General features: G+C 41.3%; 1 protein-coding gene across 13 annotated transcripts in view; it reads left to right on the forward strand.

Annotated features, from left to right (window-relative positions):
* Positions 1-26613, forward strand: part of ppip5k1a (diphosphoinositol pentakisphosphate kinase 1a) — a 53819-nt gene that overhangs the window by 23373 nt on the left and 3833 nt on the right. For 5 of the 13 annotated variants that reach the window (XM_034296050.1, XM_020054476.3, XM_010877832.5 and 2 more), the window contains 9 exons: positions 69-176; positions 283-399; positions 2969-3136; positions 4021-4114; positions 6158-6283; positions 8764-8826; positions 12966-13145; positions 23692-23829; positions 24008-24115. In XM_034296050.1, the coding sequence (XP_034151941.1) occupies positions 69-176; positions 283-399; positions 2969-3136; positions 4021-4114; positions 6158-6283; positions 8764-8826; positions 12966-13145; positions 23692-23829; positions 24008-24115 (1102 nt within the window). Of the gene's footprint in view, positions 1-68; positions 177-282; positions 400-2968; positions 3137-4020; positions 4115-6157; positions 6284-8763; positions 8827-12965; positions 13146-20602; positions 21334-23691; positions 23830-24007; positions 24116-26613 lie in introns of those variants that run through there. The other 8 variants (XM_020054490.3, XM_010877841.5, XM_020054492.3 and 5 more) reach the window with 8 other exon arrangements.

A 26613-nucleotide genomic window follows, 5' to 3' on the forward strand; every position in this document is an offset into this window, starting at 1 on the left:
GTGCATGACCCTCTACTGCTGCAGAACTAGGGTCGATACATTCATTGAAGTGAATTATTGTGTTACAGGAGGAGAAGGACCAACAGTGGAAGCGGGCGATGGACTACCTCAGTGCCGTCTCTGAACTCAACTACATGACCCAGATAGTCATCATGCTGTATGAGGACAACAACAAGGTCTGTATCTGTACATGCGTTTTCCTCCACTAACCTCTCTACGTCCGCCAGGACCCATCATCAGAGGAACGTTTTCTTCCACTAACCCCTCTATACCGTCCCCCAGGACCCGTCATCAGAGGAGCGTTTCCATGTGGAGCTTCACTTCAGTCCTGGGGTCAAAGGTTGTGAGGAGGAGGAGAATGCACCAATGGGCTTTGGCTTCCGTCCCGCCTCTGCTGAGGTAATGGTTTAATACAAAAAAGGTTTACATACCTTTGTTCTGATGAAGATCTTTCCAAGGAAATGGAAATGATTACCATATATTTAAAACCTTTTACTTTTTGCTGCACCGCGTAAGCTTAATACTGACTAATAAGCTGTTAAAACAGCCAGTGGCAAAAGCAATACAGTTCATAGATGCTATGGTGGAGGTAAATGTAATAAGAAACGTTAAGTCAGTTTAACACGATCCTCAATGGAGTCTAGCGACTGCTAAAAAATTTAATGCCGTGGCGTAGTGGAGACAGTGCCTCTCATGTGGAAGGCCTCAGTTTGAATCTATTGAGAGCGACAACATTTATTAATTATTTCTGGTAGATTCCACGATTCTCTCGTCTTTTCACTTGATGAAAAGGTTAGTTATCGTCACCTTTATTGATAGTTACTGTATAAATGTAATTCACGAATGAAAGGAAAAAGTACATTGTTTTGCCATGAAATGAAATAGCTTTGGCAGACTCGCTAGCAATTGCTCAATTCTTATGACTATTCTAGTAAGTTAGTAGATACCGGTAAAGCTTATTACTGGCTAATACACGGTTAAAATGGCTAGTGGCAAACGCCCTACATAGATGCTATTTGTGGTGGAGGTGAACTTAGTAAGAAACGTTAGTCAGTTTAACTGTATCAATGTCATTTACGAATGGCCAATTAACTATTAAAACGGCCAGTGGCAGAAGAGGATTTGTTCATCATATACAGATGTTGGGTGTCAGTATAGATGAGGCAATACTGTCAGCCGGCAAACGTACAGCTCCGTGGTGTAATGGTTAACGACACAGCCTTTGACGTGGGCGACCCAGGTTTGAATCTCAAGACGGCAACACTTTCTATTGTGGGCCGGCTGAACTAGGCTTGCCTGGTTTCTTGTTTTTTTCTGACAAGACTTGTTCTTTATTAAATTGAAATGTCTGTGAATTTATTTTTACATTAAAGGAAACCATGACATTTCAAATGAGCAATATAATGAAATAACCCATTTCCTGTGTAGTTCTTATGACGTTCGATTCGGAAATGGACAAATAGACCTACCTTCATGCTGTTTGTTGTAGCTTGTTTATGCTCGCCAATCTAAGCAGTACTTGCCTTACATCAGACACTCCATGTGTAGCAAGTGGAATAAAAGTTTACACATGTTAATGTAAAGTGGACTAACATTCAAATAAAATAGCACAGATCAGGGTACCAAATGCTCTAAAATGTAGATTTACCGTGTTTTGTTATGAATAGATGTACGCTGCCATTTACATTTTTGGGGTCACTTCGAAATGTCCTTGTTTTCGAAAAGAAAAGCACATTTTCTGTCCATTAACAGTAACATCAAATTCATCAGAAATGCAGTGTTGACATTGTTAATGTTGTAAATGACTACGGTAGCTCGAAATGGCTTATTTTAATGGAATATCTGCATGGGCATACAGAGGCCCATTATCAGCAACCATCACGCCTGTGTTCCAATGGCACGTTGTGTTTCTGTTAGCACAGTTGAAACCTGCTGTGCTGATAAAAGAAGCAATAAAACTTGCCTTCTTTAGACTAGGTGAGTATTCTGGAGGCCCCGGTGTACAATTGAACAAGAGGACAATTACATTAGTGTCTTGTTTGAGAAACAGATTCCTCACAGGTGCACAACTGACAGCTTTATCAAATGTATCTGCAAAACACCAGTCTCAATGTCAACAGTGAATAGGTGACTCCAGGATGCTGGCCTGGGTAGAGTTGTAATGAAAAAGCTGCAGAAAAGATTAAGGTGGGCAAAAGAAACCGACACTGGACGCACAAATCTAAGTTTGAGGTGTTCGGATCACAAAGAACATTCATGAGATGAGGACCAAATGAGAAGATACTGGAGGAGTGCTTGCCGCCATCAGTCAAGCGTGGTGGAGGCAATGTGATGGTCTGGGGGTGCTTTGGTTGTGGTGAAGTGGGAGATTTGTACAGGGTAAAAGGGATCTTTAAAAAAGGTTATCACTTCATTTTAAAACTCTGTTGCATATCTTTTGGATGGCACTTGATTAGAGCCTGTTTCCTCCTACCGTAGGACAATGACTGAAAGCACAGCTCCAAACTAACAAGAATTACTTAGGAAAGAAGCAGTCAGCTGGTATTCTGTCTATAAAGGAGTGGTCACCGGATTTTGACCCCATTGAGCTGTTGAGCAGCTTGACCGTATGGTACGTAAGAAGTACCCATCAAGCCAATCCAAATTGTGGGAGGTGCTTCAATAAGTATGGGGGGAAATCTCTTCAGATTATGTCAAATTGATAACTAGATCGTCAAAATTCTGCAATGCTGTGATTGCTATAAATGGAGGATTCTTTGACGAAAGCGAAGTTTGAAGAGCACAATTATTATTTAAATTAAAAATCAATATTTCTAACCTTGTTATTGACTGTTTCCTATTAATTTTGCTGTGTTTTCACAAAAAACATTTCTAAGTGACCCCAGACTTTTGAACCGCAGTATATATAGATGTGTTTATAGAGGGTGTATGCAATTTTTTTTTTTGTTTTCACATTGTCTGTGCTTAGTCTGTGGGACCCTCTTTCCCGGTTCAGAACGATCAGAAACAGACCGACCCTGGCAGCTTGGAGGATCTATCACGTGATGAGCTTGACCGGGCTGCACCACTCTCTGAACCATTGGGCGTCCATCGGAGATCCCCACTTATTCGCAACCGCAAGACTGGGTCTATGGAGGTATAATAAAACCTGGAGACATGTATTGTCAATAGAAATCAACCATGTCTGAAAGCAGTGTATAGACTGAAATTAACCAAGCCTATATTGCCTATGTTTTTACCTATTTCTCTCCGGTGTCAAGTGAGAAACAAGGCATCAGTAAACATGTTGTCCCCCACTTATGTAGTTTTTCCCATAGTATTTGGGTAACCATAGCTCTTTCATGGGGGTATGTATTTAGATCTTCCTGATTTGGCTGTGCGCAGATTTGCGCTTACCACTGGGCTCCAAACATGCAAGCATACATGTCAATGGATTTATGTGATACATTCAACATGTGATACATTATGGAACCATATTTAATAGAGTAGGAACAGAGTAGGAACAAAAAACATCTATGCATTCAATCGTAATGATAAATCTATGTAGCAGCCTAGTAACCATTTAATCTTTATCAGATTTCTGGGGATGTGGATTTACTTAGAGTAATTTTTAGATGACTAGGCACATTTTTATAAAAACACGAGGTGTGGCCTCGACCTGGCTGCGAACTCACACCTTTGATTCAGACAGCCACTCTGACCACTGAGCTACCCAGCAGCTTGGTATGGCTCTCGAGTTTTATATATAAAGCAATGCAAGCACACTTGTGGCCTAATATACCTTTTTAAGTCTTGCTCGACTGCATGTTGTACTTGATGAGCAATGGTGAAAGGGAGAGCTGACAAAGCAGAAAAGGACAAATGCAGGAATTGTCTTATACTTATGTTTTTAGTCTCCACCTTTTGGTTTGATCACGTCCGTTATTTGCATGAGATAAATGTTAACCTGGGTTTCATTGAATCGTACATTTGTTTAGCAGCCTTAAATATGGTATTTAAAATGTGCTGCTATTGCCACAGGTCCTTTCAGAGACGTCTTCATCCAAAACAGGCAGCTACCGTCTCTTCCCCTCCTGCTCTCGTCAGTCCCCTGAGATGAAACAGAGTGGTCTAGGTGAGTGTTTCCTTCCTCCATAGGTACAGATACAGGATCGCTTTCCACGCTCCAGTCCCAGCCTTTATGATGACCTAAGAGCAGGGCCTAGGGGCAGCTTCACTCTACCCCTCCCCGGTGCCTTTGACAACGGTGTTTGCCCTTCTCTAAACTGTCATTAAAGGGCATAGTGACTGAGGGAGGAATAGAATTCATACATTGTCACTGCCTAAGGGCATTTTTACATTACGAGACAGAATAAAACTGTAGATAGAATTACATTTTGTATTATCATTTCCATTGCGTGTGAATTTACATCAGCCTGTTCAGGATGTACCATGCAGGATTGTGGCCGTCAATCATGGTAAATTGGAGTGTTATGCGTGCGCAGAAACTTGATACAATTCTGATATGGACATTTATCTAACTATACAGCTCTGGATAAAATTAAGAGACCACTGCTCCTTTTTCTTTCCTTTCCAAAAAAGTTGAAAAGGTAAGTTTGAGTGAGGAACAGAAGTGTTAAATTTGCAGTGGTCTCTTCATTTTAACCCTTCTGTCCCTCACTCAAAACCTTATTTTTAAACTTCTTTGGAGCTGCAGTTTGGTTTATGTCTGCTCAAGTGGTAGCCAGATTTTCTATAGGAGTAGTCCTTGACTGCTCGAGAGTATTTCTCTTGACACTGTGATTTATTTCTATCTGGTTTTGGATAACTAAAGGTTTTACTAAATTACTGACCATTCTAAAGTTTGTTCATGTGTTCTTCAAGTTAATAAAAAAAAAAATCTATTTAGTTTCTCTAACATTTGACAAACTTACTTTTGGACTGGTTTGTAGTGTAATATTCGCTTTATAACTTTGAAACCGTGCATGGTCATTAACAACACATTCATAGGTTCTAATAAATCCATATATTTTATCATATTTAGTTACACTTTCAAACCACTGTCAACAGCATGGCATCAGTCCCAAATGGCTTTCTATTCCCTACACAGTGCACTTTGTTGGACTGGGCCCTGGCCATACATAGTGCATTATGTAGGTAATGGTGTACTAGTTGGGACACAATGACATTTGTGTCAGTCCACCCTGTGACGTTGGTAGTGCCTTGTTGTTCCAGAACATCTGGCACTAATCTTTTTGTTTGACTATGAAGTTCTATGTATTGTCTTCAACCCCTTTCAGACTACTCTGCTCAGCCAGGCTATAGTTGCTGAAACTGCTGGAATGGACAATTTGAAAAGATAATCTGAGCTGAAATGAAATGATACTTCCTCTTAGCCGATGCTATTGTCCAAGGCCACTTACATTTCATACAATTTGGCGTGTAACTCCTTCCGGAATGAAACCTACCACCTCAGCATTAGAATTGGCATTGTTGTCATATTGTTCTGACCAAATCTCACATTATGTTGGGTTGGCACACTAGTGAAAGGGTTAATAAATATAGGGCTTATGGCTCAATAACACATCCTTGGAAGAGTACAGCCATTGGCCTTGTGAGAAGACACAAGTCAGCAGAGGTGTAAAAGGTACAAAGCAGAAGTACTGTGCTGGGTTCACCAGTTTTGGGCAATTCCTAAGGAAGAGCTAAATGACCAGGTGAACAGAGTTCACAGATAATTTACAAACTCCAATTGATCATTTGTTAGTTTTGAACTCCCATTACCTGGTTTCTTAGATACTTCCCTAAAGTGGTGAACACAGCCGAACTTACTTTGTACCTTTTACACCTCAGGAAGTCAGGGGATGTTGATTTACCTAGGCAGAGATGTATCTTTCTTCCAGGGGCTAAGAACCAGACCTGGGTTCAAATACTGTTTGAAACCTAGCAAATACTTGTAGCAATTATGGTAGATAGGCAGAACTTCTGTTGTTGCTACCATTAAATGTTTTCCTTTTTGCGCCAGAAAAGCCCAGATAGTGTACTTGACAGGATTTGCAGTGGTACTTTAACCCAGGTCTGTTAAGTACCCCTGTCAACATATGGTTATTGAGACGGCCCATTGTTTGAATAACTGCATGTTGTGTTGCAGTGACTAATTCCCTCACCCCTCTGACAGGCTCTCAGTGTGCTGGACTCTTTAGCACCACCGTCTTGGGTGGGTCTTCTAGCGCCCCCAACCTACAGGACTACGCACGCACACACCGCAAAAAATTCTCCTCTGGCAGCTTGTCCTATAAAGACGGTATGTGGCCAAGATCCTGTTTATAATCCGCTAGCTTAACAGGAGACACAAAGTACATGGTATTGTTTGACTGGATGTGAATAATCCTGGTCCTGAAGAACCACATGTTGGGGAGTACTGAAAGGCTTCTTTAAAACCGATAGCTGGGAAATTGGTAATCTGTTTAATCTTTCCAGCCAGATGAACACAGAAAACATGTGAATCTCCCTGTCTGCTATGTCCCGTAGAAACAAGCTGTATGCATTATCTTCAGTTAACTCTGAAACAAAATATTGAGGCCTATCTGTGAAGTTCATTTATACAGACCAGGTCAAATATTTAGACATCCTTGAATTGTTCTTAAATAATTCCCACATTTGTAGGCTTTCTTCAGGGACTTTTCCCATATGTTTTTGTTAAAATGTACTTAATGTGTACATCCTGGGAGAAACAATTACTTTTCAAACTTGAAAATGAAGGCAATGACATGGACACAATTATAGACACCTCAGAGCTAGTACTTGTTGCAGAGGCTGTATCCAAGGCATCTTAAAAACGGTGCTTATTGTATCATTCTACTGCCAAGTTTGCCCTATTTTCACCAGCTAACAGCTAACATTCTTTACTGTTTGAGGTCTGCCCTCCACTTACTGCTGTTGTCAGCTCTTGCCATATGTTTTAGATATTATCGACATCTGGTCTGTCTCTGGTAATGAACAATCAAAAACAATTCACCATATCGTCTTGAATCATTCTAGGTTGCTTTATGTGTTTGAGGCTGTTCTGCTGGAAAAATGAACAGTGGATGGCAGGTTGAACCCCTCAAACACTGATGAATTCAAGCTGTTTTCTGCTGAAATGTTTGCCAAGTTGACACTAGGAAACTGCTGACCACAAGGCGTATTTGTCTATTTATATATAAATGTATATTTATGTATGCCGATGCTGTGTCTTGAGTCAATAGCTTTGACACCTACTACAAGCTCTGGGAGTCTATCATTTAGTCATGTTTATTTTCTAAAGTCAAATTGCTTATGTAATTATTTATAAAGTTTAGAAGATATTCTGAATTATTTAGGAAAAGTTCAAGGCTGTCTATGTACAGTATTTGACTGCATCTGTAAAAAAAAAAAAGTAAATCTACATAGTCTACATTCATCTTACATGTCTAAGGTTTATTTAAAATTCTATATTATTAATTGACAGTCTTTCTAGAAAACTTGTTTCCTGATCAGAGTATTTATGAGACTCGGGCAGCAGATGGCTCTGGGGTTCATGTAGAACAAATACTCAGTAGTAGTTTAGAATTGAAACCATTCAGTGATGAGCACAGTATGCCATTGTCCATTTACATACCCCTTCCTTGGGATTGTTTCTGACCTGACAGTGTCTTTATTCACACACACAGTATTTTATTAGGACAACACATGATCGACGGGTGTATTGATGCAGAGAATGCCCACATCGTTATTTACCGTCAACAGTAAAGTGACGCTGTTCTGTGTTTACTAGTACTCATTTTATATACAATAACAGAAGTTAGGTTTTCAGTTCTTCATTGTCTTTATTTTTATTACCTAGACAAGTATCTGTGGGATGCCAGAGGTGTATTTTTAATTGACTGTCCACATGGTGTCAGTGTGTCGTCGTCACGGCTGGTTTTTCAATCGGCTGCCATCTTCTCGGTTGTCTTGTTGCCTCTTTCAGCGTTGTGCCACACTCATGGTCTGTTGTTCCATTTAGTCTCCCATCCATGTCGTTACAACTCTTTAGTGATCATGAAATGCATCCGAGTCTCAATGTGCGTTTGGTGTTGTCATACATGGTCCCTTTTGAGAAACCAAGATTGGTGTGCGTGTGTTTTGGTGTAGCTGATTGTGTTTGAATGGTGCTTCAGGCTGTCAGTCTTCATGTTTCATGCATTTGGGATGCAGCACATTTGAAGGGTGTGGATGGAGTTGGGGGCTTGTGTAAGCTGGCTGATATCCCTAACCATTGATGTTGTTGATTCTTATCAAGACAGGCAAAAGGAATTTTTTTTCTTTTTTTTTTTTTGTCTCCCATTTCTACAATTTTGAGGCCATCTCCTTTCATCCTGTCACTAAAACAGATTTTATCTAGTTTGCGTTATTTTGATCTTGAAAGCATCAGCACAATGTTCAGGCAACACCAGCATCTTTCTAGCACACTTCTACAATTCTACCTTCTGCCCCAACAGTTAGGGTCCAAGCTTTGGCTTGTTCCTAAAGAACATGTTACTTGTCTGTCCCACTTATTTCCTTTTTCATCTTAATTTTACAACCACAAATGCTCATTTTAAAATGGAATTTGAAATGGAATAACTCTCTTGCTATTGCCACACATTTACCACTGCTCCGAATAGCAAAATAAAAACATTGTAAAGATTGAACACTACTCCCTTTTAAAGACGCACACACTAACACCTTTCACAGGTGCTCTGTGACCGATGGTAACGCTAGTGACTTTTTTTATTTCCTCAGAGTTGTTGTCTATGCCGGCAGTAAAGCGATTTTCTGTGTCGTTTGCAAAGCATCCGACTAATGGTACGTCTGCTTCTTTCAAGTCTATTTCCACTTCTCCACCTCCTTTTGTTTTGCATGTCTTTGGAAAACTATTTTTCAGTTCTGCTTCACATGGTTTACTGCCATGTTTCCCAAACCTCCGGGTATCTCCAGTCTTTCTTTTGTCTGCCCATTCGCTTGGACATTCACTCTCTAACACTACCTCACATTCTGTTTGTATCATCCTGCGTAAGAAATGATTCACCCTCACCCAATGATTCAATGTTTTTTTTTTTTTTGTAAATAGATGTATTTGTGTATATTTGTTCTTGGATATGTATATACATGTTGTCTATGTTAAAGATGTGAATTGGAACCATCTGTTGAAAACACCAACCAAAAACCTCTACCAACTCTTAACCCTTCCCTTGTTTTTTTAATTCTTATTCTGTATCGTGCATTAGCAACTCAAGACAGCTGATTCTTCACACTTGCAAGTTAACTAAAATGTTTTGCTGTCTAATTTCACTGGGACAAAACCATTGGTAGTTACCACCAAACGGAAAGGGTTAACAGTAAATCCCCATGTATGTATGTCATAATACAGTAGATTATGAATCTGACCAATGTTTGACTCGTGCTTGTGAAATACAAATACCTGTTTTCCAGGACCCTTTTCAGTTCCTTGGGCTTTTGAACACTTGAAAACGGTCATATTCACTGGGTAGTTGGGACCAAACGGAAGCAGATGTTTCAAAACTGAAAACATTAATTCAATTAGCTCATCAGTTTTGAAAATATTTACTGTTTGGAGCCTTTTAAATTGGACAATGGAGAATCAGCAGCAATCTCGTAGTCTTTAGACCTCTATCCAGACGCCTCAATTTACCAATGCACACCCACAGATAACTGACCACTCTGCCAGACATCGAACTCATCGCTTTTGCTCTTTTCTTTGGAATGCTAGTGGATGGTAATTGATTTCAGCAAACTATCAAATGGTTGCAAAAACTAGCTATCCAATGGTTTGTAACTTCTGAGAACTGTCGCCTTGCATTCGTTACATAACTCGGTTGGCCTGCATTTAGACATCAGATTAGACATCCTGGAGGCAAAACTAGCTCTGGACCTAAAATTTGCATCTATTAGGTCTACATTTTGGCATTGGTGAATTTCAGAGATTTCTAGAAGCCCTGTACAAGTGAAAATTGTGAAACCTAAAGTGACATATTATCTTCAAGATTATTTGTATTTTGACTCCAGTCACAATTTTTCAACATGCCTGTTTGTTTTTCCAATGTTAGAGTTTACACTGCAATTGCTTGTAGAGGCGTCAGGGTACTACAAGCAAGCAAGGGAGTGTGGTTCAACAGTACAGCCAGGGAAAAGATTCTCCCACACACTCAAATTGCTCCGTTACCACGGTAACCTCGGTTTTCTTTTCTTTGCTGTTTAGGTTAGAAAACCCTGGTCACAACATTCTAATGACATTTAGCAATATACCTCATTACATAAGATAAATATATTCCAACCTTGGCGCTATCACTGCTGGAGTGCAGAGCCACATCTGGGTAATGGCAGACTGAGAACAACACCCTACCTCACTCAAAGTGTAAAGCGGCCAGAGAACGTAGGTGCACTAATTGTGTGCATTTCATGTTGTGGGCACCACTGTACCGGACCTGCTCTTTGATCAACGATTTGGCTTAATGCTTCACCTTGCTCTTCCTTATTGCTTGTAGATGTTGGAATAATGACAGGAGAATGTACTGTCTGGTCAGTGGCACTGGATGGGCCGACTCTGCCTCCATGACGGTCCGGTAGAAACCATAGTGAGCCAAATTGTTGGGTGCTGCTGGGTGTTAGCTACTTGCTCATTCAAGGTCACTTGGAGCTCAATAAATTCTTTCCAGTTTCTGGTCTCGAAACCTTGGGATTGTATGGACTCAATACACACTTGTAAGGATTGGATCAATGCTCCTTAGGCTGAGGCAGGAACTGTAGAAATGCCAGTCTAACTTTCTGGTCACGTCATAGATCTCGTCCAGAAGGAACGGGTCCATCTCTTCTATGTCAGGAATATATCTGTGCAAATTAACCGAAGAAACAAACACAATCCAAATGTGATTTTTTAACAAGCAATATTTGCTTGACAGAAACCCACAGTTGCAATGATTTGTAAGTGGTCAGTTGTGCAAGGATGCGGTTTATTGGCTATTGCCTGGCTTTGAGCACCATAGCTTGGCTTTAATCAGGGGTCTTGATCAAGCCCTGCTCATGTAGATCCATGACTTCCAGGTGGTTGGGGGGGGGGGGGGGCGCAACACTTCCTTGACCTGCAACACTGGGGCCCCCCTTACAGTACTCCTGTATCAATGACTGCACAGCCACTTATGACTACATGTCAGTTTAGTGTGCTGCAGACAAACGGGTGAACAAACCTCTCTGTTAAAAAATGATACACACAAAATCAAGGAACTAATCGTGGAATTCCGGAGACCGAATAGAGCGCACCGTCTGACACAATGGTGGTCGCTGCCGAGAAGGTCTTGGTGTGCACGTCCCTCAGGACCTGAAAGGGCCCCACCACACCAACACTGTTAAGGTAGAACCGAGCCTATTAAACCTCAGATGGCTGAAGACTTTTGGCAAACCTAGCAAACGTATCTGTCCGGGATGGCATGGCTATTCCGAGCGTGGGAAGTTCAGCCCAATACATAATCAGATGCACGCTGCATGCCCTTCAGGACATATTCTAAGCATAGTGCCAAACGAAAGGCTACAAAAACTACGATGGACCTCCGACACTGGTCATGGCCTGTTCCCACCGTTGCCATTTAACAAGCCGATGGAAAGGGAGCTTCAGTACAAAGATTGAAAGCTGAGAAAAGCTTCTACCGGCCAACCAGCCGACTGTTCAACTTCCTATCGTCCCCGAGCAGCTGTGTAAATACAGAAAATTCACATTGCTGCTCATCTACACACTAATCGTTCACAAACACACATGCCACACACTTTCTCGATGGATACACATGGTCTGTCTTGACACATTCTCACTCTCTACGCTACACATATGCTACAAATCTTTGTGGGGACCTGAAATCCTTTTTCCTTATCCTCCAAAACTAACCATCCTTGAAATGCATTTTCCATAGTGGTGACCTGCCAAAAATCCCATAGTGGTGACCTGGGGAAACATGTTCAGATTTGACAATTATTTTGGGGACGTGTAAAAATAAACCTGTCAGTTCAAGGTGTCCATCGTACTCTAGCTTTACAGATGGGATCAATGGAGCGAAATTATTGTGGATTCGCTATGCACGCCGGACACCTGTATCATATATGTTGTAGGATAACCGATCTGAATGACAAAATGTCCCTTTGTCTCATTTGTATGTTAGTGTCATTGTGAATACCTTTTACAAAATAAGCTTGTACATCCACATCTAAACGTTAAAGCAGTCCTTTTGTTACATGCCCGTCTGTGGTGTTGTGGCTCCAAAGAAGTCAGTGCTGTAAAATACATAACTTAAACTAGACCGACATTTCCCTGTAGATTTCTATGTCGTAATAAATAAGGGATTGTGGATGGTTAGTACGATGACATTGCTGTGTAGCCTTTTGATAAAGTATATTTTGATTTATGTTGTTGCACTCCAATGCTTGGATTGGAAATGCTTTGCAGAGGCCTTTCTGCAAAGCTGTGGGATGGGATTGGGTGGGGTCAGCTGAATGGTTGTTATTTTTGGTAGTTGGTCTCGAGCATGGAGAAATGGGATGGTCTACATGAGATGGTCTGCCGTCAGAAATAGCAGCACAGTGTCACTGTACCGCCCCCCCCCCCTTTGTCCACACAATAGGTGCTACTTCCCCTTTCTCCCTCTGTCATTCCTTTCACTTTTCCTCTTCCCTGCTTGTCCCACGCTTCATCTGCATTATCCACTTTTCCGGTCATTCCATTCTCTCCTCTAACATTGCCACCCCCTCTCCTTCTGTTGTCCTCTGCCCCTTTCATTATATGCCCCCCCATTTCGCTTCTTCTCCTCCTTATGCTTCTTCTTCCCCTCCTCTTCTCTCTTATATCCTCTCCTCTGCTCTTTTCACTTTCCTCATCCTTTATGGTCCCCTTCTCCACTGTTCTTCCTATCCTATCCTCGCTCTTCCTGTTCCTCCTTCCCCAGAGCCCTTGGAGGAGCACCACGTGGCCCAGCTGTTGAGGCGTTTCTCCACTGACGTCAGCCTGCGCTGCCCCCTCTCACTGGATGGGGCGCTGGCCCACCACCTCCGCCAGTGCTCCTACCACCTCCGCCTCTTCCGCAACTGGCTCATCTCCGGCCAGGACCCCCTAGAGTACCTCTACGGTCAGCTTCCCAGATCCTCGCCCTTTGCCCCTCCTATGCCCTTTGAAACCGCTGCTCTTCTGCTCACAGATCTGAGGTTTCGTTTGGCATTGGGTGTGTTGCTAGTAGCCGCCAGTGCAGTTGACTTTTGCTGCTTTGCCTTAGGTGGTTGGTTTGTTTGACGCATGCTTGCCTGCGACTTGTAGGAGAGCAGCTTGTCGTTGGAGTGGTGTGGTTTGGACATGGCTTTTTCAGGTCTTTTGCCTAATTTAAAGGTGAATATTTTTGAATCCTGGTCACAGCATACCGACAATGCCTGGGGTTTCAGTATAGGGCGGCACTAATTGGTTATGTGCTGCCCAGGTTGGACAGGTGGAATGTCGGACAGGGCTGCCTTCTCACGTTGCACTCTACAGACTCCTTGTGGTAGGTCAGTGCCTGGGAAGTTTTCTTGTGGATGTTAAGCTGGGAAATGCGTTTACCCATGATAATCTTTCTGGTTGAGCGAGCAATGCGAAAACGGGGCATGAAATGCTTGGAAGAAAAGTGTTTTTATCTCTGACTATACCACATTTACTATGAAGTTGTTGCAACAAGACAAGGCCATAATCATGGATTTTATTTTGGAAGAAGTAAGTTCATAATCCTGATTTGGACTTCATGAAAATGGAAGGTGAGAAAAACAGGATAAAAATACCCAACATATATTGAACACGGTGGCACTGTAGCGGGGACATGACATACATGCTCATTGGAATGGGTTTCACTAACCCACACAATCTCAGAAACCACTGACACGATTTCAACTAAACTTGGTTCAATGACACGTCTTGTCATAGTAGACTGGCATTTACAAAATGGCTCCGGCCTAGAAAGGTGGTGCATCTTTCATGGGGGGTATCATTTTTTTTTAAGGTTGCCTATATCAATCAGGATTGTTTCTACTACTAATGGTCTTAAATTGAATGGCAGTTACCAACTTAGATCTGTAGAACCAGGGACGGGCTACAATTTGTAATGTAACACAAATCTTGTATGAAATGAGATGCATTCTGTTGCATAAAATTGTGCATCCTGTGACTAGGTAATAGGTATTTCCAGAAAACTGTATAATTTGAATTTGTCACCTGTGGTTAGGATGACTTGGTCTGATTCTAATATAATTTATCTGTATACTTCTCACTCTCACTGTCTCGCACATGCTTTCTTTTTAATACACACACTCTTCAGTCTTTCTCTGAGCCTAGCTCCATGTAGTTTTAATGAATGTAACTGTGTGTCTATGCTGCATACAGTACTATGTATGCATTACAATAGTATGTCTAGCTACAGAATAAAACACACTAATACATTTTGCGGCATGTAGTAAATACACAATGGATGCTGGCCGACCTTTAGCTTATAGCGTCATTACATATATACAGTATACTGCACTTTAGGTATGACTTGTGTAATACAGGTTAGAAAGATGAGGAAAGTTCATACCAAGGATCCTGCTACTTTGTTTCTCAATGTTCTTACTTTTTAGGTGGAGATTACTGTAACCACAGTTAAAAAGTATTCAATTAATCTGTAAAATATCGCAGTAATTGTTTTGTCCACCCTGAAAATGCCAAACGTTCTAATTTTAAAATAGAAATTGGTAAGTTCCTCCCTCCAGTGTCTACATCTGGGGTATTAAACTCTGGCTCTTGAAGTTGATTCCGCTCAATTTATCATTGCAGCCCTCTAATCTGGGATATATTTAGACCTGGGACACCAGGTGGGTGCAATTAATGATGTTCCAGCCCTTGTAGGGTTAAAATTGAATACCCCTGGTCTTCAAAGTGAATAGCAGATAGCCTTAGAAGCTAACTATATAGCTACAATGTTTGGTTTGGATTTGGAATATAGCCCCCATACACAGTTTCTGTTCTTCGGCAGAGATTTAATCGAGGTGAGCGTGAACTTTAACCTAAACTTTTGGATTTCCTTTGTTTGTGTCGATGTTAGCTTCTGCTTGCTTGTTTGCCTGCTCATGGATCTTGAGTTATTAAATTCTACTCGCTCTGCAATTGGGACAATACATCTACCTCTCCCGAGTCGTATGGCGGGATAATCAATGGTGCAACTTCACCTCGGAGTCACAAAATAATGTCGGGCTCAGTTAGAAGAGGACTAAAGACAAATGCAATTCCATTAAGTTAACCAGTTGAACATGTGGAGACAAAACAGAATGTATGTAATACTTCTGATTGCTGTGTTATAATACACACAGGATACATTTCGTCTTGATATTCTGGGCATGGGTTCACCATTACCGAGGTGACTGTCCGAGGTGAATATCAAAGATGAAATAGGTAACTTGCTTTCTAGCGAGCGAATACTAACTTTCATTTACTGTGACTTACTCTTTCTGAACGAACATGTGGATTGATACAATTCTGAACAAAACTTACCAATAAACACAGGAATTATTTGAAATGAGAATTTTATTGTGAAAATTAACTATTTCAAGGAATACAACATTGTCATGTTCTTTGAGGTAAACAACACCACTTGTCTTAGTTTGGAGTGTTTTAGAGTAGTTTTCAGCTTTGCGATAGGGTACGTACAGTTTCCATTCATGAATTTGTGCAATACTAATAACACTAATTACTAAGACCGCTGAATAATGGATTGTTTTGGGGGTTTTGTGTGCCTGAAGGAATAACTGGTAGTAAGGGAACTATCACTGAAATATTATTTTTGGATGAACTATCCCTTTAACTCCGGGTACTCTGATACCAGCATTATTAAATCCTCCATTGTTGCGATAGTGACAAAAGCACAATCTCTGATAGGCTACCATCCAGCGGCAAGAGGCAAAAGTTGAACATGGTTGAGCTTCAGCAGCAGGACCAAATATTGTGGATGGCAGCAGTCTTGCTTCAGCTTGCCACTGCCACCAGGATAGGAGGAAAAGCTGCTGTAGAGCATTCTTTGAATTAAATGGAGGAGGCAACGGTTGCCACTTTTGGTGTGTAGGCAGCTTTACGGGAGTGGTGCAGGACAAAGCTTCCTATGTTTAGCCGATTTGGACTGAACTGGACAAAAGCTAGTAGCTTGGTATTTTGGCAAATTCTTTGAATTTAGATTTTGTATAACCTATAGGGACCATGTTACGTATACATATTATTAAGAAAAACCCTTTTGTATACTTGTCTCAGGCTAGTAGCACAGACAGAGATATGGGTGGAAAACAAAAGAAAACACTGGGGGAGACGCAATCTTAATGAGCTGACTAACGTTGCTCATTAAGTTTACCTCCACCACAAATGGTGTCTATGAACTGTATTGCTTTTGCCACTGGCTGTTTTAACAGCTTATTAGCCAGTAATAGGCTTACTACTATCTACTAACTTCCTAAGAATAATCAAAAGAATTGAGCAATTTCTAGCGAGACTGAAAATGAACTATTCCATGCCCGAAACAGTTGCAATATAACCGTATACAGTTTCAGGTTTTGGTTTTGGCCAGCAAAGTTTTCGTCAATACGGAATAATTCACAACGCGTACATTGCTTAGCCTGCGAGGACATATGAACTCTGGACCAATAGTTCACAAGTCCGCTTCTCTAACCACTACGCTATTTAACAAGGGGTACTCACTCACTCGCTCTTAGCCCGCTCACTTACGCGGCCTGGCAAACATTTGTACAAACCCGATTCCAAAAAAGTTGGGACACTGTACAATTGTGAATAAAAACAGAATGCAATGATGTTTCAAATTTCAGTTTCAAATTTCAATATTTTATTCAGAATACAACATAGATGACATATCAAATGTTTAAACTGAGAAAATGTATCACTTTAAGGGAAAAATAAGTTGATTTAAAATTTCATGGCATCCCCTCTTTTTATAACAGACTGCAAACGTCTGGGGACTGAGGAGACAAGTTGCTTAAGTTTATGAATAGGAATGTTGTCCCATTCTTGTCTAATACAGGCTTCTAGTTGCTCAACTGTCTTAGGTCTTCTTTGTCGCACATTCCTCTTTATGATGTGCCAATTATTTTCTATGGGTGAAAGATCTGGACTGCAGGCTGGCCATTTCAGTACCCGGATCCTTCTTCTATGCAGCCATGACATTGTAGTTGATGCAGTATGTGGTCTGGCATTGTCATGTTGGAAAATGCAAGGTCTTCCCTGAAAGAGACGACATCTGGATGGGAGCATATGTTGTTCTTGAACTTGGATATAACTGTCAGCATTGATGGTGCCTTTCCAGAAGTGTAGGCTGTCCATGCCACACGCACTCATGCAACCCCATACCATCAGAGATGCAGGCTTCTGAACTGAGCGCTGATAACAACTTGGCCTTGTCCTTGTCCTCTTTAGTCTGGATGGCATGGCGTCCCAGTTTTCCAAAATGAACTTCAAATTTTGATTTGTCTGACCACAGAACACTTTTCCACTTTGCCACAGTCCATTTTAAATGATCCTTGGCCCAGAGAAAACACCTGCGCTTCTGGATCCTGTTTAGATATGGCTTCTTTTTTGACCTATAGTTTTAGCCGGCAACGGCGAATGGCACGGTGGATTGTGTTCACCGACAATGTTTTCTGGAAGTAATCCTGAGCCCATGTTGTGATTTCCATTACAGTATCATTCCTGTATGTGATGCAGTGCCGTCTGAGGGCCCAAAGATCACGGGCATCCAGTATGGTTTTCCGGCCTTGACCCCTACGCACAGAGATTGTTCCAGATTCTCTGAATCTTTGGATGATAGTATGCACTGTAGATGATGACTTCAAACTCTTTGCAATTTTTCTCTGAGAAACTCCTTTCTGATATTGCGCCACTATTTTTCGCCACAGCATTGGGGGAATCTTCTGCCCATCTTGACTTCTGAGAGACACTGCCACTCTGAGAGGCTCTTTTTATACCCAGTCATGTTGCCAATTGACATAAGTTGCAAATTGGTCCTCCAGCTGTTCCTTATCTGTACATTTAACTTCTCCGGCCTCTTATTGCTACCTGTCACAACTTTTTGTGTAGCTCTCACAAAAATCCAAATTGAGCCAGTATTTGGCATGACATTACAAAATGTCTCACTTTCAACATTGGATATGTTATCTATATTCTATTGTGAATTAAATATAAATTTATGAGATTTGTAAATGATTCCATTCCTTTTTTGCTCTGGTTTGGAATCGGGTTTTGTACAACAAAACGGTGCTATAACAATGATCAAAATGTACGTTCTCAGCAATTCACGCAAATGGGATTGTTTAAAGAACGCATTAAAATACACAAATAAGCGGTAACTCTTTAGTTGCATAATTTTACTCATAAGTATCAAATACACCATTCGCAAATCATTGTGCGCAACAAACACTTGACAGCTACTACTGTCTGTTGGGACTAATACTACCATAGTCAGCCACTAGATGTCAGTGAGGTTACTAGATCCGGCTATAGTTTAGCTAGATAGCTAGCTATATAATTTTACGTTTAACCTTTCATCTTATTTGTGATTGTTTAGTAGCCACCATGGGGTCATACACTGAAATTGTAAGAGAGACATGCATTTTTGTGGAAGAAATAGAGCGAGTCTAAAGCCAATATCGAAACATCGTTGTTACTGTACCCCTTCAAGGACACTGTTACCATGGTAACGAAGACAATACATGAGTAGGGGGGAGAAGTTCTTCTGCTGCTCTGCAAATAGTTACTTGAAGCAGGCTAGCAGTTGTAGTTCAAACTCAAACAAACATTTAATACCACCGTTTAGAATCCCTATGCATGTGAATTAAACGTCAATATCGCAGTAACACCGAGATTATCTGGTAAAATGTATCCTGTGCTGGAATTCTTTAAAGCGCCCATATTATGACTGCTTTTTTAAAATGGGTCTATAAGTTCCATAAAACATGTTTCTGAAGTTGTTTGCTGGAAATGGCTTGTAGGAAAATATTATTACCTCCCTCTATCACCCTGTTTCAGTCCCTTTCAAAGTTTTCTGTTTTCTGCTGCTCATTGCATTTTCATTAGCTGCTGCTCCTTTGCCCACGCCCACTCTAACTGTTACCATGGTAGTGGGGTTAGTTCTTGGTTAGTTTGTGTAGAATTGCAAAATAAAGACAGCTAATTGTATAGAACTACTTAGATGTCCCTCGTCTGCAGGTATTCCACGCAAAGTTGGAATTGCGCACTCTTTTTAGCAAAAGTTTCTTGGCTAATCCTGCCTTGTACTGACCGAAGTTGGAGAAACAGCCCGTCTCAAAGTGGTTAGCACAAACCGACAATTCTTTGACAACTGTAGCAGGGACATTGCCTTCAGAAATGAATTCAAGCCATGCCGCTCTTCTGTCCTCTGCGGCTGGGACGCGATGGAGTGTTTTGTGCTCCTCTTTACAGCCAACAACAGCACAGTTTAAGTGGTGCTTCTGAATAAATAACAACATGGAGGATATCAGAGAAGAAGTTACTGCTGTACCTGGTGGGTGGAGCCTATAGACGGTGGAGACATTAGGTATGCTCTGTTGGGAGGGGGTGGAGGGTGGGAATATTCACATTTTTCGGACTGTGACGTCACAGTCCGTGGAGTTTTCTAACAGCTCACCCAGAGACTGAAGACAGAGGACATTCAGAAAACCATATCTCACTCAAAACAGCATGGATGTTTTTTTCCCGAAGCACCAGAGACACAAAAGAACACCCCAAAACCCAGAAAGTGTTTTTTTTTTCATAATATGGGCACTTTAACGTTCCACTTCGGTGGGCTAGCTACACAACCATGCCCCCAATTCTGCTAGCATTGTTGAGTACAGCTGTTAAGCGAAATCAAATAAACCGGTACTTTGTATGCTGTAGGTCAAAACTTGAATACACAAGACACGTACTGTAGCTTACTTTAAGACTTGTCTTTCTAAGACACATCTGACCAATGTTCATTGAACAACAGCTGGAGGCTGGAATATGACTAGATAAAAACTTGTTTCGATTGCTCTAAGCCTGATAAAATGGTAAGTGATTTGTAGAGAATGTTAAGGGTGAGTAAATGATAAAAAATATTTTTTTAACTTATTTCGTTGGCTTATTGTGCAAAGGAAATGATTTTATATTGAAGACATATATAATTTCACTATCCATTGAAATAATTTAGAGCACGTGCATTAAGAACTCACACGTTGGGGCCATATTTGAAACTTACATGTAAAAATTAAGTACAGTAATATGGCAATCAGCCAATTTATATTGCCATATTGTTTAATGTATCACATTTTTTTTCTAGGTTTGACTGCTTTTAGTCAGCATATGTAGTTGGCAGTGGTGCATCTTAGTTTGGTAGTATTTCATCTCAATTTTCAGGTGCATCTCAAAACATTTGACTACCGTGGAAAAAATTTCTGATATTCAAATCAAATAGTGACACCTTCATATATTCTAGATTCGTTACACAAAGTGAAATATTTCAAGCCTTTTTTGTTTCTTGTGTTTTTGTATGGTTTACAGCCGCATCTCCAATACAATCCGCATCTCCATAAAGCTTGTCAGCAGATGGAAGCATGATGTGATCTAAAATCTCCTGGTACATGGCTGCATTGACTCTGGACTTGATAAAACACAGTGGACCAACACCAGCAGATGACACAGCACCCCAAATCATCACTGACTTTGGACATTTCACACTGGACTTCTTCCTCCAGACTCTGGAACCTTGATTTCCAAATGAAATGCAAAACTTACATTCATCTGTAGAGAGGACTTTGGACCATTGAGCAAAAGTCCAGTTCCTTTTCTCTTTCGCCCAGGTATGACTCTTCTGACATTGTCTCTGGTTCTGGAGTGGCTTTACACTTGGAATGCAAAACCTCCTGGACACTGTGTGGTCTTGATGCACTGACTCCAGCCTCAGTCTACTTCTTATGAAGCTCCCCCAAGTTCTTGAATCGGCTTTGCTCGACAATCTTCTCAAGGCTACAGTCATCTCTGTCATCCAGTCAACTGTCCATGAATATGCTTTGATACAGCTCTCTGCGAACAGCCAGACCTTTCAGCAATGACCTTCTGTAGCTTACCCTCCTCATGGAGGGGGTCAATGAATGTCTTCTGGACAACTGTCAAGTCAGCAGTCTTCCCCATGATTGTGTGTACTGAGCCATACTGAGACTGAATGCTCAGGTCAACATTTCTGTATTGTACATTTTTCTTATTCTAATATTTTGAGATACTGGTGTTTTTGATTTCCATGAGCTGTAAGCCATAATCATCAAGATTCAAATAAAAAAGGCTTTTCCATGATATTCACATTTTTGAGATGCCACCTGTTCTTGCATGGCTCAGCAACTGTAGGTCCTAACCAAAATGTAGATTTGCTCTAACATTGTTTTTCAGCAGACGAAACAGGTTAACATAATTATGTAATTTTAACCTGTTTTGCCCACTGGGATGTTCCTTATACTGAAATTGGGTGGCCTTTAAATTGTGCACAGTAATTGCAGCCCTGTCTGATGGATATAGACTTTTAATGCTTTACCATCCAATAGGGTGAACTTGGTTGTAAACTGATCATTATTTGGTATAAATCCCACACAGATTGCAATAAACATTGTATGGTCTATTAATTAGACTGATATATTGTTTTGTTGATACATTGGGCTGTGTGTTTATGCTTTACTGACTGACAATATAAAACAAATTCCCACTAAGGTGCTGGCTTAGCTGGACTGCACTGGTCTGGTTAACTTGAATGCAGACCTGCTTTCGTTGCTGTGGTTTTTTTGTCCTTTGCATTGTATTGAAATCTCCCTTTTAGTATAGGTGTACACATACAAAGGGAAGGTAGTCATAGTTATTGTACTTGCATAGTGTCATCAAAGCCTCGCTTAAAAGGAATGCCTGGATCATTGTAAAAAAAAAAAGGGCCTAAATGGGGTGAGAACCCACGGCTCGTAATGCCTTGAAACATGACAAACCAATCAAATGCCTTGCTTTGGACTAGTTTATTAGTGTAGTAGGTGTAATGTTTTGTACTAATGGTGAGGAAATGTCTGATTTACAAACCTAAATGTAAGTACGTTTTGACTGTTGTGATGGTAATTCCATCGATCGACACTCTTAAAGGAGTAAGAAACAGAGACAAAATTCTCTAGGCACATTCTAACAGTTTTATTAATATTTGCAAATATGAGAGACGCGTCAAACGCTTACAAACATAATCATCCAAGGAGTCTCTAACTCCATACATGAACAATCCGTATTTATTTCAAATGTTAGAAGGGGTGTGTTAAGTTGTTGCCCATCTGTCTTGTGTAACATTTACCCAAAGGGCGGGCTGTCCCCCCACATTATCCTTCTCAACTCCTGAGGAGACACAATGTCTGGTTAATCAACAGAGACACTAAAGGGTTATACAGATTTACGAGTACCCCTCTAATCCACCTGTGCCGGTCAAGGATGTCTCCTATTCAAACACCAGACCCCTCTCGGCATCTTTAACTAGTAACTCATTCATACATGTATAGGACCAAGAATACATCAGTTCAAAATTTCCATAACACTGTAGAGCATGTTTTTGGCAAAACAGAATTGAGTTTCCTTCCTGTTTTCTGGTATTTTGTAAACCAGACCATAAATCTCTTAAAACTGTGACCAACAAAACTAGCACCAACAGCTAGCATGTAGTCGGGTAGGGAAAGTGTTTTTAATAACATAATTGTTGCGTGTGCCTGAGAGATTCCTCATCACAACAGTCTTGCCCGTTTGTCGATCAGTTTACATTGACTTGTAGTCTCTCATAGTCCCTTTGACACTCTCAGCTAATATTACTCCAGTCTCATCTGGTCAGGCATGTAGTTATTTACATTTTTGCAAACATTAGAGGCAGGATTCTACACAAGAACCTTTAAATGTAGGACCCACCTAAAAATCATCCATTAAAACAATTAGGCAAATCTGTTCTGACCTACAAGGAAGGCCAGACAGCTATATGATTCCAGTTGTATGACTACACAGGGCTAGTCTTCATGATTATGTAACACTAAGCGCTGCTTTTTCTGTCTTCTTGATAATCACTAGTTGAAATATCCTGCGTTAAGGAATGCCCTTTGATGGTCTTGTACATTAGTAAAATAATCAGGCATGTCTTGTTAGCTCTCAGTACTGCTTGTGTGGAAATGAGATGCAATAGAAATGCACATTTATATCAGGGCCGTGGTCACCTTCCACCACGAGTTCCAGAGAGCTATGGCTGTGCATGTTTTTCTTCCAGTCCAGTATTGTCAAATTCAACTCTGTGATCAGCCTGAGCTACAAGTGTTAGTGCTGGGCTGGCATGAAGACCTCCACGTCCGGTATCTCTGCGGAAATGGGTCCGTTGTGACTACTTAAAGGGGGGACGGCTGGCCTTGGGGCCTGGGAAGGGTAGTGTTGGGTGTTTGTTCATTAGGATCCCCTTCTAACTGTTGCTTGTGCATTGCTGTAGTGGTCCTGCCTGCCAGCGACTCCCATCTCCCCACACCCTCTAGCCTCCTATCGTAGCCCAGTCTGATTAAAGGGTGGTTGGGCTACGGGCCTGGGTCTGTCACCCTGTCTTACTGCAGGGTTTGAAGGCTGTTCCATGGTGCCCTCCATCTACCCGTTGGAGACCTTGCACAACTCACTGTCCCTCAAGCAGGTGGACGAGTTCCTCACCTCTGTGTGTGAGACGGGTGGCGACGCCCACTCCAGGACCACCAGAGGTAAGGAACAGTTTGACACCCCCATGCACTCACCAAGAAATGGGTACACGATGGCAAACCATACACATTACAAAACCAAACAAGCACATTCGGTTGCCAGAGCTATATCAAATTAATGAAAAACACACTAGATCACACCCCAGGGTGACCTGTGTGACTTTCTTACCTTTCCTTGCAGCTCTGTCGGCCATGTTTGACACTCAGAACCAGCCATCAGTGGACTCCTATATGCCTCAGAGAGTCCTCTCCGTATCTTTCCGACAGCGCTCAGACAGACCTCCCTGGTGTAAGTGATTACTCTGTTGCATTTCGTCTATTCACCTTTAGTTTAACCGGTTACGTTTTGAATGAATGCTCTCATTTAATAGGTTGTTGAAAAGGAATTGCAGTCGTACTGTTGGAGTCTCTTTGTGTTTATATTCCTGGGGTCTTGTGTATTCCTTTCAGGTATTTGTTAGAAGTTAGGGTTGCCATTCCCCCACTTTCTTCCCACAGCGTTTTTAGTCTCAGCCATAGTTGGACAATTAAAAGTGGTTTACTACTACAGTGCCCACTCCAGCCTGTCTTGAACTGTATTGCTAAAATTCTCTGACTCTCAATGTTGTTTTTAATCATCTTCTGTAACCCATTTATTTCCTGATCCTCAGTAGTGTGCTCGAGGACAGAAATGTTCAGTTTTTTAATAGGGAGTTGTTCTCAGTAAAATCCCCATGTAACCTTTCATTAGCACCTGTATTTTGGGGAGTTGCGGTTCTGCTTTTTAATGTGTTAACTAGCATAAAAAAAGACTGTAATTTCTTTCCCTCCACTCAGTTGTAAATTAAGCCAGATGATCTGATGCTCTGCCATTTTTCTATCCAAAGGAACACTGCTAAGCCTAACTGTGGGCTAGTGTGTCATACAGATGGGAAAAATACCTCCATTCAGCGATAATATACAGTGGCGCAGAAAAGTATTTAGTCAGCCACCAATTGTGCATGTTCTCCCACTTAAAAAGATGAGAGAGGCCTGTAATTTTCTTCATAGGTACACTTCAACTATGAGAGACAAAATGAGAAAAAAAATCCAGAAAATCACATTGTAGGATTTTTTATGAATTTATTGGTAAATTCCTCTGTAAAATAAGTATTTGGTCACCTACAAACAAGCAAGATTTCTGACTCTCACAGACCTGTAACTTCTTTAAGAGTCTCCTCTGTCCTCCACTCGTTACCTGTATTAAAGGCACCTGTTTAAACTTATCAGTATAAAAGACACCTGTCCACAACCTCAAACAGTCACACTCCAAACTCCACTATGGCCAAGACCAAGGAGCTGTCAAAGGACACCAGAAACAAAATTGTAGATCTGCACCAGGCTTGGAAGACTGAATCTGCAATTGGTAAGCAGGTTGGTATGAAGAAAGCAACTGTGGGAGCAATTATAAGAAAATGGAAGACATACAAGACCACTGATAATCTCCCTCGATCCGGGGCTCCACGCAAGATCTCACCCCGTGGGGTCAAAATGATCACAAGAATGGTGAGCAAAAATCCCAGAACCACACGGGGGGACCTAGTGAATGACCTGCAGAGAGCTGGGACCAAAGTAACAAAGGCTACCATCAGTAACACACTATGCCGCCAGGGACTCAAATCTTGCAGTGCCAGACGTGTCCCCCTGCTTAAGCCAGTACATGTCCAGGCCCGTCTGAAGTTTGCTAGAGAGCATTTGGATGGTCCAGAAGAGGATTGGGAGAATGTCATATGGTCAGATGAAACCAAAATATAACTTTTTGGTAAAAGCTCAACTCGTCGTGTTTGGGTGAGAAAGAATGCTGAGTTGCATCCAAAGAACACCATACCTACTGTGAAGCATGGGAGTGGAAACATCATGCTTTGGGGCTGCTTTTCTGCAAAGGGACCAGGATGACTGATCCGTGTAAAGGAAAGAATGGATGGGGCCATGTATCGGGAGATTTTGAGTGAAAACCTCCTTCCATCAGCAAGAGCATTGAAGATGAAACGTGGCTGGGTCTTTCAGCATGACAATGATCTCAAACACACCGCCTGGGCAACAAAGGAGTGGCTTTATAAGAACCATTTCAAGGTCCTGGAGTGGCCTAGCCAGTCACCAGATCTCAACCCCATAGAAAATCTTTGGAGGGAGTTGAAAGTCTGTGTTGCCCAGCAACAGTCCCAGAACATAACTGCTCTAGAGGAGATCTGCATGGAGGAATGGACCAAAATACCAGCAACAGTGTGTGAAAACCTTGTGAAGACTTACAGAAAACGTTTGACCTCTGTCATTGCCAACAAAGGGTATATAACGAAGTATTGAGATGAACTTTTGTTATTGACCAAATACTTATTTTCCACCGTAATTTACCAATAAATTCATTAAAAATCCTACAAAGGGGTTTTCTGGATTATTTTTTTCTCATTTTGTCTCTCATAGTTGAAGTGTACCCACTTTAAGTGGGAGAACTTGCACAATTGGTGGCTGACTAAATACTTTTTTGCCCCACTATATGTGTTGTAGTTCAACTTGTCCTGTCATTCCGTCTGTTACATGCATAATGTTGAACCAAGGCTATTTTCCTTTCCTTCTAGAAAGCAGCCCTTTTCTGACTCGGCTAGCTAGCAGCTGCTCAGCAGCCATTACAAAATGGCATGTCACTGTTAACAACATAGGAGCTGATTGGTTGACATGGCCATTTAAAAATGGTCTGTTTTGTGGAAAGACTAGCAAACGTTCAGTCTTTGTTTCAATTGGAATAATGGGACAATTTGTTGTACAACACAA

This window comes from Esox lucius, chromosome 2, assembly GCF_011004845.1.
Source record: "Esox lucius isolate fEsoLuc1 chromosome 2, fEsoLuc1.pri, whole genome shotgun sequence".
In the NCBI taxonomy this organism is placed as follows: Eukaryota; Metazoa; Chordata; class Actinopteri; order Esociformes; family Esocidae; genus Esox; species Esox lucius.